At 46.6% G+C, this 13,243-nt stretch overlaps 1 protein-coding gene across 2 annotated transcripts in view; it reads right to left on the bottom strand.

Moving 5' to 3' along the window:
* Nucleotides 1-13,243, bottom strand: part of DSCAM (DS cell adhesion molecule) — a 704,213-nt gene that overhangs the window by 545,985 nt on the left and 144,985 nt on the right. For both annotated transcript variants that reach the window (XM_045501327.1, XM_045501328.1), the window contains exon 3: nt 10,301-10,447. In XM_045501327.1, coding sequence (XP_045357283.1) covers nt 10,301-10,447 — 147 coding nt within the window. The remainder of the gene's footprint in view (nt 1-10,300; nt 10,448-13,243) is intronic.

Raw genomic sequence — 13,243 nt, 5'->3', positions numbered from 1 at the left:
ATGACCAGTAAAGAAAGTAGAGATTGAAAGGAGAGGGCGTGAAGACTGATTTCGGGGGTCTATTTACACTTCTGAGCAAGGAAGAAAAGATAAGGAAAGAGATAATGTAGAAATATGGACACAGTCAATCAGGACAGGGTACGGTAGCTCACCAACCAAAGGAGGACAACCAATGGAGGAAGAAGTTCAAGGGCACAGATTCTTCAAGGAAGTCAGAACTTGCCCTTGGCACATGATACTAGAAGTCGTGGGTGACCTTGAAAATGTTAAGTTTCAGCACCATGCAAGTGATAGAGCCCAGACCACACGAGATTAGGAAGAGTAGGGGGTTCAGACTCCCCTTTCAATAAGCTTTCCAAGAGGGGAAAAAAAGTATGAATGGAAACAGTTACATGAAAGTTGCGATAACCACTGAGCATCGGTGTCATAAGAAATATGATAATCAGGGGAGCCTGGGTGGCTCAGTCGGTTGAGCATCCGACTTCGGCTTGGGTCATGATCTCACAGTTTGTGAGTTCGAGCCCCGCGTCGGGCTCTGTGCTGACAGCTTGGGGTCTGGAGCCTGCTTCAGATTCTGTGTCTCCCTCTCTCTCTGCTCCTCCCCTGCTCACACTCTGTCTCTGTCTCAAAAATAAATAAAGATTAAAAAAATTTTTAATAAAAAAATTTAAAAAGAAATATGATAATCACCAAAGAGGTGATGGCAGAGGTCCCAGAGGAGAAGGTCCGAGACAAGCAAGAGGCGTCCTGACAGCAGCACACGTGGGGGATCAGAGTGGACAGGAGAGTCTGTGTCTGTCTGTGTCTTCCTGTGACAGGAAGCACGAAGACAACGTTTGAGGTAGGAGGAGCCGGGCTCAGGCTCCAGAAGTAGAAAGTGACTACCTCTTGAGGACTGGAGAACAGATCTGTGAGGGGCTAGGAGTGGAAATTTTCAGACTCCCGAGGAGAAGCTTGGGAAACCCACTGTCCGTAACGTATAAGCAATCAACAGAAATACCCCCAAATCTTGGGACACGACGAAGGGCCAGTGAAAATTGACTGGCGCAAATGGTCAGGGTACCTGGCCTCTGGCTTCTCCCAAGGCTGGAGAAGAGAAAATAAAATGGTGGCAACCATCTTGACTGGGGATTCTACTGGTCATGGGGTTACTGAGGAGAGAGGGAGTCTAGGCTGCTGGGAGATGTGCTGTCCTGTCTCATCTGCCCAGAAGCGAAGTCACAAAGGGCTGACAGGCCTTGTGACTCTGCCCGGTGGCTTTCTGGAGTTCCCGCCACCAAACCACCTAGGGAGGGACTTTCCTGCGCTTGGGTTAACCTAGCACACAGGAAGAAGCACCAAGAGCCCCATATAATATAATCTACACTTAACTCAGGTCCTGACCTTGAATTCACCCTGATCTCTTATTCTGAGTCAGAAATTACATCTATAAATTGCAAATCCTGTTTTCCTACAGAATGGCGCACTGCCTCAACATATCTCGATTCATGACATCTGATTTTAGCTTGATGATAACGACGACCGTATTATTGCCACCACTGCCTGATATTTTGCAAATGGTCCTGTTGTTCTCTTCAGTGTTCCTGAAATAAAATCTCACAGATGAACAAAAGACCAGAAGAAAATGCACTTGGGTCCAAATTAGAACTGACTGACTTGGCTGACCATCTGTTTCTCCTATCTAGAAAGAACCCAACATCATAGAGAGAGCAGGCAGAAGGCCCCTGTTAGCAGAAGACAAAATGAAACTATGTTTACATTTAGGTGGAGGCAAGGGGAAAATCTGGGTCAATGTGTTTGGGGATATTTAAAAAACTGGGGTGACATCTGCCTAAAGATGGCGGCGATATGGATATGAGGTGATAAAACCTTTAAACTATAGTCTGAGCAGGGGCGCCTGGATGGCTCAGGCCATGATCTTGTGGTTCATGAGTTTTAAGTCCCGCGTGGGGCTCTGTGCTGACAGCTCAGAGCCTGGAACCTACTTTTGGAACCTGCCCATTTGATGCTGGGCACATTCAGAACGTGATTGAGTGGACTGACTGAGCCGCCATCTCTGAGAAAACAGCCCTGTACAGAAAGGAGTCAACGCGGAACGTCTAGAGCTGGTTTCATTAGACAAGGCTGCTTGTGAGGCTGCCTCTTGGCCGATGTCTAGGAACTGGAATTTCAGGAGAGTCCCCACCACCTTCCTGTGCCTAAACTATACAAACAATATGGTTTACTGAACACCAGAACACCTGCTCTCCTTCCGGGAGTCTGGAATTTTGGGACATGCCAGTCAGAGGGTGCCCACGTGACCAGCCTCCAGGAAAATCCTTGCACACTGAACCTCTAATGCATCTCTAAAATGCTCGGAAGACAGTATTTTACATTTGCCGTCATTAGTCCCTGCATGCGGGGATTAAGTGTGTCCTATGCGACTCCACGGGGAGAAAAGTCCTGGAAGCTTCTGCCTGGTTTCCTCCAGACCTGTCCCCACGCACTTTTCCCTTTGCTGGTCTCACTCTGCACCCTCTCGTTGTAATACATCACAGTGGTGAGGCCATAGTCCTCTGGTGATCCTTGGTAGGAAACCAAGAGGCATGTTAGGCTGACCCAATACCTTCATGGCAGAAGGTGTGTTTTATACACACACACACACACACACACACACACACACACACTGAGATGCTCCAGTATAAATTTGCTACCATACTTACCTTGTCATGTTTTCATTCTTTTCTTTCTCCCTTTCTCTCTTTTTTAAATATTATGTTAACAAATCTTTAGCCATGTGTCTACTTGTCTCAGAAGTTCAAAAGTCAAAAACATATTTTTTTTGTTTGCTTCAAGCTATAATCTCCAATACAATTTCTAATTTTGAGAATGAGGAATGTGTCTTCTCTCTGAAGGCTCACACTTAGTAGACCTTCTGTTTACTCTGGCTCTTTCAGGATCCCACTGGTGGGTTCTTTCTGGAATGGCAGACTCGAGCAGCTCATCTAACTTACCTGTCATTCCCAGCGTCAGGTGGAGTTTGCTCTGCGTTGTAAACAGCCCTGTTGTGAATCACTTTCAGGTGGCGGTGGAATAACAGGCAAAAACTTACTTCGTGAGAATAGACTTACATGGCAGAAGTGTAGCCAATTAATGGCTTTAAAAAGGAATGAGACCAGGTCCCTCCCCGCTTCCTGTGCACCTGCCCAGTTCTTAGTTGTCATACTCTCCCAAAACATGGCGCAGTGAATATACATGTCTCCACCTTTCCAACTCTAGTCTGCTGAATCCTTCCTGTGCTAAGAATCATTTCCAGTGTTTTTAATGAGGCTCTGACTTGCCAGAAATCTAGAATCTAGATAGATTAGATAGATAGATAGATAAATGACAGACAGATGGACAGATGAATAGATGGATGGATGAATACACAGACAGAAGGATGGATGGATGGATGGATGCATGGATAGATGGATAGATAGACAGATAGACAGAAGGATGGACAGACAGAGGGATGGGTGGAAGTAAAGAAGAAAGAAAGGAAAATGTCCCTTTAACAGCTTCCATTTGGTCCTAAAAATGTCTTTTTCAGTGAATGTTAAATTAATGCTTCTTTTTGTTCCTGCAACATCTTAGTACTTTTAGAATCAAAGACGGGCTTTCAGGTGACGATGGGTGATTTAGGTCCCTGAAATCATTTTGATGTTGATCTCATTCCCTTTACTCATAAGCACCTTGAGGGCAGAACTGGGTCTTATCACCATGGCAACCTGAGCAGCTTTGCAGAGATTGCCTTGAAAATGCCCAGCGACCAGGAGTAAAATTAAACTATAAGTGCCTTCGAAGGCGGGAACATGGAGTCTCTTATAGCCACGGGGGGAGGGGGGGGCACAAATACAGAGACAGCCACATCGCAGCCCTCCCTGCCCCCAGCAGCTATGCCCCCAACTCCAAAAGGGAACAGGGCACCTCAAATCTTCTCTTAGTTTAAGTTTGTTGAAACTTGAAAAACCCAGCCTAACTGGGCTGACTCTACCTATGATGCAACTGCCTTCCTCACCCTAAGCTGCAAACCACCATTTTCTCAGATGGCCACGTCTTTGGTGAAACCTTCCACACCTCCCCAGGCAGAAACGCCGAAGGTACGCGTTCCTGTGGTGTCTACCTCCTTGCCTGTCACCAAGCTCACCCCACACCCAGCACTGTCACCTCTACCCACAGCTCCCTGGGAGCAGAAGTCATCTCCATGGAGCGGGGGGGGGGGGGGGGGGTCTTCAAGCCCAGATCCTGCCTTATCTACGGCAACCAGACCCAAACACAGCATTCGTAAACTACAGTGAGTTCATGTCAAGTGCTGGGGCTTTGATATTTAATGTGGGCAGAAAATTGTTCACTTTTACCCAAAATATAGGAAAAAGATAATCACCCGTGGACTTGAACTCATTGATCCTCGGAGATAAAACTCTCCTTGAGTCATCAGTAATAGAGGTGTTCAGATGGGAAATATCCTAACGGAAAATTGGGCCAGTGCTAAAGAGGGAGGCAGATCTCTGGGAATAGTAAAATGTTCACTTTTTCCATTTTCCAAATCCGGTTACCCTTGGGCTGTGTCTTTGATGTTAATGTAGCTAAACCCCCAGTGAGACTCTCAGAATTTTATCAGAGGAAACAGACACAGAATACTGGGCTCGCTCGTCGCCAGCCTCCCTAATCGGGAAGAAACTCACGACGGGCCACTGAGTGAAACCCAAATATAAAATCGCCGATATTGTTCTTTGCCGGGACGGTGTCTTCCCTATCTCCACATCAGCCGTACCTCCCCAGGCACACTGCCATCCACCCTACTATGTTTTCATTGGGCCGTATTAATATTCTGATATTTAAAAGGCTCTCGTCTGCACTCAGAGGAGGTGATAAGGATGTTCGAAAATGAGTATGGACATCATCACTCTTGTTCTTCCGGGCTCATTTTCGTTAGGTAAGAAGGCGCCCCATCGGGATCCACGGGGTTAACGGAGGACACTAGATGCACAGGGTGTGCCTGTCCCTGAGATGCCCTCCCACCACACGTTCCCCAGTTCCTATCATCCATCTGCCAGAGTACGAGAGTGAAGGTCAACCAAGTGCTATCCTGTGGCCGGGTGACAGCCCAGGGAGACAGCAAAGCAGAGAGCACAGCAACATCAGATATTATGTGCCCCTCCTTCCCCGGGGGGAGTTTTGGGGCTCTTACTTCTCAGCCTGTCTTTTCAGCTTCGGCTGCTATTAAAAAAATACCACGGGGCACCTGGGTGGGTCAACCAGTTAAGCGTCCAGCTCTTGGGTTTCAGCTCAGGTCATGATCTCAAAGCTTGTGAGTTCAAATCCTGCATCGGGCTCTACACTGCCAGCTCAGAGCCTGCTTGGGATTCCCTCTCTCTCTCTCTCTCTCTCTCTCTCTCTCTCTGCCCTTCCTCCATTTGCACATGTATGCACTCACTCTCTCTCTCAAAATAAATAAACAAGCAAAAAAAAAAAAAAACAAATTAAAAAATAAAGGCCAGAGAGTGGGGGGCTTAAACACCAGTCTTTTATGTCTCACAGTTTGGGAGGCTGGAAGTCCAAGTTCAGGCTGCCTGAACAGTCAAGTTCTGTTAAGAGCCCTCCTCTGGGATACAGAGGGCCACTGCTCACTGCCCTCCTCTGGTGGAGAGGGAGGGCTCTGGTGTCTCTTCTTTAAGGGACACAAATCCCATCAGGGGGGCCCCACTCCCACGACCCCCTCTAACTCTAATTTTCTCCAAAGGCTCCGCCTCCAAATACCATCACACTGGAGGCTGGGACCTCAACTCATGAACTTTAAGGGGACATGAACATGTAGTCCATAACAAGACCACTGGACGATTCTTTCCAAAGATCATTTAGAATAAATGCACTCATTTATGCTCGTACTAGGGGTGATCTAATGACCTCATCTGCCAGAGAGGCACTGCTTGATGCCCGAGTCTAGAGTCAGGCCAACTGAAACCTCCCCCGGAAAAAATCAATGATGACTTTATGTGCAGTAAGCTAATGAGACCATGCAGCTCACGCCGAAACCCAGACAGACATGACCGGTGCCTCTCACCCCTGGAAGAACATAGCCCAGTCACCGATCTGCTCAACCAAACTAAACAGCAAAACTAGGAAGACGTGCCCTTTCTTTTTATAGGAACACACGAATATTTAAATGTGTTTTTCACTGGAAGGATTTCCTAGGCGACAGACACCCACTTACCTCAGCCTGGATTTCCAAACACCCCTGGCCTAGAACGCGTGCATAAGCCTGACACTCACGGACCAGGAGCAGGCCTGGCGCTCTGGCCTCTCCCCGGGGTGCTCTGGACTCAAGAGGCTGAGTGGTGGCACCCACAGAGCGGTGGGAGGACAGCAGGGACCCAGAGAACAGGCAGCTTCCTTTCACTAGCACCATGTGCACACATGGGGACAGCAGCCAGGCCCTCGGTGACCCGCGGGAGCTCTGGCTTTCTGGGATCAGCCCACAGCCGGTCTTCTCTTCCCACTCAACCCGCTGAGGCAGACATGCACACAGGCTCCTTTTCACGGCGGATTTGGCTCAGTGTCTTCTTCCACCAAAGGAAGCGACGTGTACGGAGGAGGCATGTCCCCTGGGACAAATTTCCCAGCCAGGCTCACCGTAGGCTGGGCTGTCTCGGAATCCCGGGAAGACTGAGGCGGGTGACCGCCCCTGCCAGCCACCAAACCTAAACCAGATCAGCAAGGGACCACCGGGGTTATCGGTTTATTTACAAATCACAGACAAATTAACATTTTGCGGACCATCTACCGTGCACACGATCTGGGATGCCTTTGCTGGAGCTGAGAGTTCACTCAGAAAAGCCCCTGGGTCCCTGGGACCTCGGTGCTGTGTGAGGCTGCCCCCACTGCTGCCCGGAGGAGGGAGGCCCCAGGCTCAGCCTCTGAGCCTCCCTGCCTCCTACGTGTGGTTACCTGTGCCCTGCCTCACGCGGGGACCTGGCCACCAGCAAGAAATGTAATCCTTCTCCACCAAAATCACCCAAAACCCGTTTATCGATTAAGATCCCCAATGCTTTTAACCATTTCGTCATCTCCAGTGGCTTCTTGACTTCCTTCCCTGGGCATTTTTGACAGCCTCACTGGGTGGGGGCCAGGCGCTGGGAGCAGGTGCACCAGTTACATTATAAGGTTAACTTCCGGAGTTCTATTTACAGGTCATAACGCTGCATCGGGGCCCTGTTCTCAGGTTAAACTCCTTGAGAATGAAAACAGCTCTAACTCACTCTCTTTCTGTGTGTGTCTCAGTCTCTCTGTTTCTGTGTCTTTGTCTCCCCATCTCTTTCTCTGTATACAAACGTACACACACACACACACACACACACACACACACACACACACGCCATGGGAACCACACTGAGTATCTTGGGAATACCTCGTGTTTGATGAAATGGCTGGCTTATAAACCAACAAAAACTTGCTACTGAAGTATTCCTTGATGAGATAAAAGCCTATACTATGTTGGTTTTTGTGGATACTTTTGTGGGGAAAAAAAAAAGGCCAAGTGCTTATCCATGGTACACATTGTTTTCAAAATTTTGCCAAAGGATAAAGCTCTAAGGCGTGACTGAGGAGACAAGAGTGTCATCAGTTCCTGTTAGGAAGACACCAGCTTTGGGTTTGCATATCAGCACCCTCTCCCGCTCGCCAGATATAAAATTCCTTTAATTTAATTAGGTTCATGTTTGAAGAAAACAAGTCTATTCACATAGATTGCAAAAAGATGAAATCTGCATGGGTAAACCGCTAATTAAAGATGCCGAGGGGGGGTGCCCGGGTGGCTCAGTCGGTTGAGCGCCCGACTTCAGCTCAGGTCATGATCTCGCGGTCCGTGAGTTCGAGCCCCGCGTCGGGCTCTGTGCTGACAGCTCGGAGCCTGGAGCCTGCTTCCGATTCTGCGTCTCCCTTTCTTTCCGCCCCTCCCCTGCTCATGCTCTGTCTCTCTCTGTCTCTCAAAAATGAATCAACGTTAAAAAAAAAAAAAAGATGCCTAGGAAACATAAGAATGCACACATTACATTTTTAATGTATAACCTGTATTATTAATATTTATTAATGTTATGTATGTAATAAATTAATAAATATTAATATATTTTAAATATATTTCATTTCACATATAATTATTTATATATGGTATATAATTTATATATAACATAATTAATATACAATATTAATATATTTAATAATAAATTGATAAATATTAATATATAACCTGTATTACAAACATATAAAACATACCTATTGATATAGATGTCTATATCAACAGGTATATAAAACCTTGGTAGATATTTCTATCTCCCACTCAGATCTCCAGTCGTTCTCTCCTGGGCACGTCTCACTCAAGTCAGACAGGTCATGTGACTGGCTTTGGCCAATCAAGTATTCACAGAAATGACATATGTCTCCTCAAGTAAAAATCCATTTGTAATCCTCCCCTGTTCCCTCCCCCTCCACGGCAAACCCCAGAAGTTGTCCCATGGCTGTTCTATGACGGTCGCACCTCCCTCAGCCCAGGCCCCTGAGTGTGAGAGACCGCAATACCGTCCTGCATTGTCCCCCTCAGTGAGCCCACCCGCCCTCAACATGTGCACGTGAATGCCCTTCCACTCTGGCCTTGGGCTCAGCCAGATGGACTTGTCATCAAATCTCTCCATCTGCCATTCAGAAACTAAAATGACCTCTAAACAGAAGCCAGTAAGACCCTTCACCAAAAACAACAAATAGGGGGCGCCTGTCTGGCTCCAGCCGGAGCACATGTGACCCTTCATCTTGGGGCCCTGAGCTGGAGCTCCACGTTGGGTGTAGGGATTGCTTAACACAAATAAATAATTTTTTTTAAAAAACACCACAACAAATAAAAGTGCACAGGTGAGTCCATTCTGACTACGTGTAATCATATTTCAGTCATTAAGCTTACTATGTTTTCAATACTTTAAGTTAAATCGTGGTGGTTTAGACATTTAATGTTCACTGAAGTTAGAGGGAGTCTGAGCTGAACGTGTTAAGAAAACCTGAAAACATCAATTACGTGATAGTTTACTGGACGTAAAGACCAAAGATTTAATTTTTGGTTTGGACTTTCTAATGGTTTTGTGGTTTGTCTGGTTTTTTTTTTAATGGTCCCTGAATAGTAACCTATACTGTCTAGAAAAACCAAAAAGCTGAGAAGCATAAATGCTAGGTCACCATGAGAACTGAGTTCTAATTTCCTATCTCTGTAAACGGGCAAAATTTTGACGGTATTCAAGAGTTGCATAAGACGTGTGTGTGCACATGTGGACACGCATCCACACAGACATACAGAGGAAAGCAAGCATTTATAATCAGCTTTAGCTGACTTGGTACTCATCATCGCTCTTCTCCAAGACCAGCCCACAGTCACTTACTCTCCAAAGACGAGCAAAACAGGAAACGTGGGTACCGCCCATAGGGCCTTTCCAGCTAAGCAGCAAGGGGGCAAGAAATCTACTTAAAAACCATGAGAAAAGAACTAGCAACTCTTAGAAGCTAAAATTTCAGTCGTGTCACTTCCAGGTTCCGGAAAAAAACCAATAAATTATGTATTTGATATATATATGTATGTATGTATATATAATTTTTAAATAATAAATTAAAATAATTAAATAATTAATTAAAATAATTAATTAAATAATAAATTAAAATTTAAATAATAAATATTTAATATAATAAATTATACATATATATAATACTATGTTATATATTTCATATATATACATATATATATATATATATATATATATATATATATATCTCAGTGCTGAATATATATTCTGAGTTGAATCTTCAACAAAGAGATCAGAGACATCACATAGCTCTCAAGGCATTTGAAAGGGTCACAACATTCGAAACCAGAGCTTCTGTTTTCCAGATTATCGTTGGAGGCTATCAGTCCTAAGCATATTACTGATGACTCTCCCAGACGCGATAACCATACTGCCCTATTTTCAGCAGCAGATTTAAGCCAAAATTGCCTCAGAGAATAACATGACGGTGGTACGCACAGTAACTCACTTCGACCCATCCATCAGTCAATTCACTGAGGAATGTCTGCATCGAGTCGGGAAACCGATATAAAGCACTGATGTCACACAATCATCAAACAGCATCAACCAGATGTAGGCCAATTCTTAGCTATGATGGACACATAGCCAGAGACCCAATTCAATACCTGAAACGAGCACTGAGAAGGTGAGCCCGGCGCCCTGCGCCCCGGACACGCCCAGCCTACCTGAGATGAGTACCACGGTGTCTTTCTCCCATGAGACCACGGTGACGTACGCCTCCACCGAGGAGGGGATAATGCACTTGAAGACCGCAACATTGCCTCTCATGGTTTTCTGGTCCTCCACACGGACTGTATAGGGCTCCCGTAAAACTGGAAGGCAAGGAGAGGACCGTTGGTAAGACCTTGGCAGGGGCTCATTCTGGGACAACCTCATTCGAATATACACATGGTTGCTTACATACAGTGATTGCATCGACTACAGCTATTGCAAAATAAATTAGAGAAACCTGCAGTTCGTGTCTTGAAAACTTTCATTCCCTGGACAAATGTATTTTCCAAAGGGCAAGAGCATATCTAGAAACAGCTCATCTGCCCCCTTACATACAGCTGGAAGGGAGAAGTAGCTTCTTCAAGGAGCCACGATCATAAGACACTGTTCTCCGTGTCCTTTGAGGACGAGGGAAGAATTTTCTGACTATAAAGAAGAAGGGGTTAAAAAAATCAAGAAAGGCAACCTCTCCTGAGAATTCTTAAAGACTATCTGACGATTAAAATAACTCCGCATAAGTAATCTTTTGTGCCAGCTGCAAAGCAGTTTGGGACACAATTATTCCACTTCCCGTGGCTTAGGGAAGGGCTGATGAGGAAGCCTCTGCCCAAGCACCTTAGGAGCACCCGGAAAACCTTCAGAGGAGACATCCATGAGCCAGATGTCTGGGTTAGAGGTGGGGTGGCAGTGGGACTCTTTGCCCGCCCTTCGAGTCCACCTGACTGGGTTCACACCCAAGCCCAGCCACCTGGACAGTGCGTGAGTGCCCTAACCATCCACATAATGGGGATTTTGATGATAGACATCTACCACGAGGGCAATCATAATGACTCAGTCCGTTAACGTGGATACCGCACTCAGAACGGCACCTGCCACGAGCAGGTTGGGTGAGGCTACGTGGACCAACAGCCAGAGCTGGATTCACGCCATCGCCGGATGTGGGGGGAGGCCTCTGCCTCCCGGACAAGGAGAAATCAGTGCTCTGATCCCAGCTGTGCCTCACCCCAGCTTGATAAATACGGAAGCAAGCCTCACTTCTGCAGACCTTTATTTTCCTCAGACTTAAAATGAGGGGGTTGGGACAGGAAGATTCTCAAAGTCTGAATTTCAGAAGTCTCTGGTTTTCTCCAACAGCCCCAGAGACAGCTTACTATCTCATCATCTAACCGGCTCTCTTGATGTTTTTAGTCATCTACTGGCCAAATGTGTGCCAAGAAAACCGGCCATGAAATTAACTTTTAAAGAAATTGGCATACCGACAAAAATAGGAATGAGCTTCTAAAGGGGAATCTCTGAATAGGCATAGGTGAATGCTCAAGGAGAATGATCTTTAAGACTGGCACTGGTTCTGTGATATGCATTTTAGTATTAGAGTATGCCACTACTCAGAGTATTGCTCCCCAAACCCCACCGGTAATACCAGTATTTATTATTTTCCCGACCTGGAGAATTTGTTCATTCCTGTCTCAAACCAGAGAGATTTTCAGAGGTTTGGGACTTTTCTGAGACCCCCATCCCTGCACTCCATCGCGGTCCCGTGCGATGTGCCAGGGGGCAATTCGACACCTCTTGCAAAAAAGTCCACTGGGCACCAGCTCAGGGTGACCAAGGGCCTGGCCTCAGAAACATCATCATCACACACACACAGGGGCAGGAGCTCGCTTTGTACCGGAAAATACCTCGATAAATGAAACTCTGGGGAGAGTGGAGGTCTACAGTCATAGGACGGAAAGAGGCGACAAAGAGGCAAAGTAACCAAAGTCATCAATGAACGAGAATTTGGGAGTGGTGGAGAGAAGAAGACAGAAGAGAGAAAGGGGTTGGGAAGAGAAGAGGGAGGGACCGGACAACACGGCCAAGAGCCGCAGAGTCCCTCGGCACAGGGACAAGGCCACCTGAGCGAAGTGTAGGAGTCCAACGTAAGTCTGTGTGTTTGTAGGATGCTTGCTACAAGCCATAAAATCACTTCGGCTCCCCACACTTCCTGTGAACCCCACTTCGCGCACATAAATGGCTCAGGTGGAGGAATCTGTAACGCAAATCAAAAACAGGGCCCCTCTCTCTCTGTCCCAGCCAGGAAGAACAGGGACAAGGGAAGGTGCCCTTAGGGAAACAGAAATGCCTTCCTAAAAGGCCTGCGGCCACGCACCAGGCCTGGTCACTGGAGCCACAAACATACAGTGACCAACTAACGACTTGCCCTGTTTGTACCCGAAGTCCTGCAGCCTCGGAACCCCTCAGTCCGGGCCTTACACACAGCTTCCCGCCGGCCTCCCGTGAGCCAGGGTCAAGTGTCTGGGACTTTTGTTCCTTCCATCCCCCAAGCCAGCCCCAAAGAGCCCAGATCTCCTTGAATCAGGGCTACAAACTGGGTGCACCGCACCCCACCCAGCTCAGAGAGAACAGACGTCAAAGGAAACGCTCCATTCCCTCACTAGATTCTTCCTTCTGCAAAGCCAGACCACGCCTGGGCCCTTCCAAAAAATTACTGCAGAACTTTTAACAATGTTTGGCATACAGTCGGTACTCAATAAATGCTTGGAGAATGAATACGTAGACGTAACAGGGCTTCCCTTTTACATGTACTTCTTTTTTTAATGATGCAATTTCTTTCTTTCTTTTTTAACATAAATTATGGTCCAATTGGCTAACATATAGTGTGCACAGTGCGCTCTTGGTTTTGGGGGGTAGATTCTCGTGGTTCGTCGCTTCTGCACAACACCCAGTGCTCATCCCGACAAGTGCCCTCCTCAATGCCCACCACCCACACTTCTAACCCCATTGTAGAATATACACATTTTCTACATTTGATTCTGTAGGCATGACCTATTATTTTTAAAAAGCGACCCGGGTTTTCACGATAGATCTCCCCCTTGTGAGTAAAAATGTTTACTCCT

This window comes from Leopardus geoffroyi, chromosome C2 (genome assembly GCF_018350155.1).
Source record: "Leopardus geoffroyi isolate Oge1 chromosome C2, O.geoffroyi_Oge1_pat1.0, whole genome shotgun sequence".
Taxonomy (NCBI): Eukaryota; Metazoa; Chordata; class Mammalia; order Carnivora; family Felidae; genus Leopardus; species Leopardus geoffroyi.
Note: the sequence above shows the minus strand (reverse complement) of the source record. Positions and strands in the feature narration are given on the sequence as shown.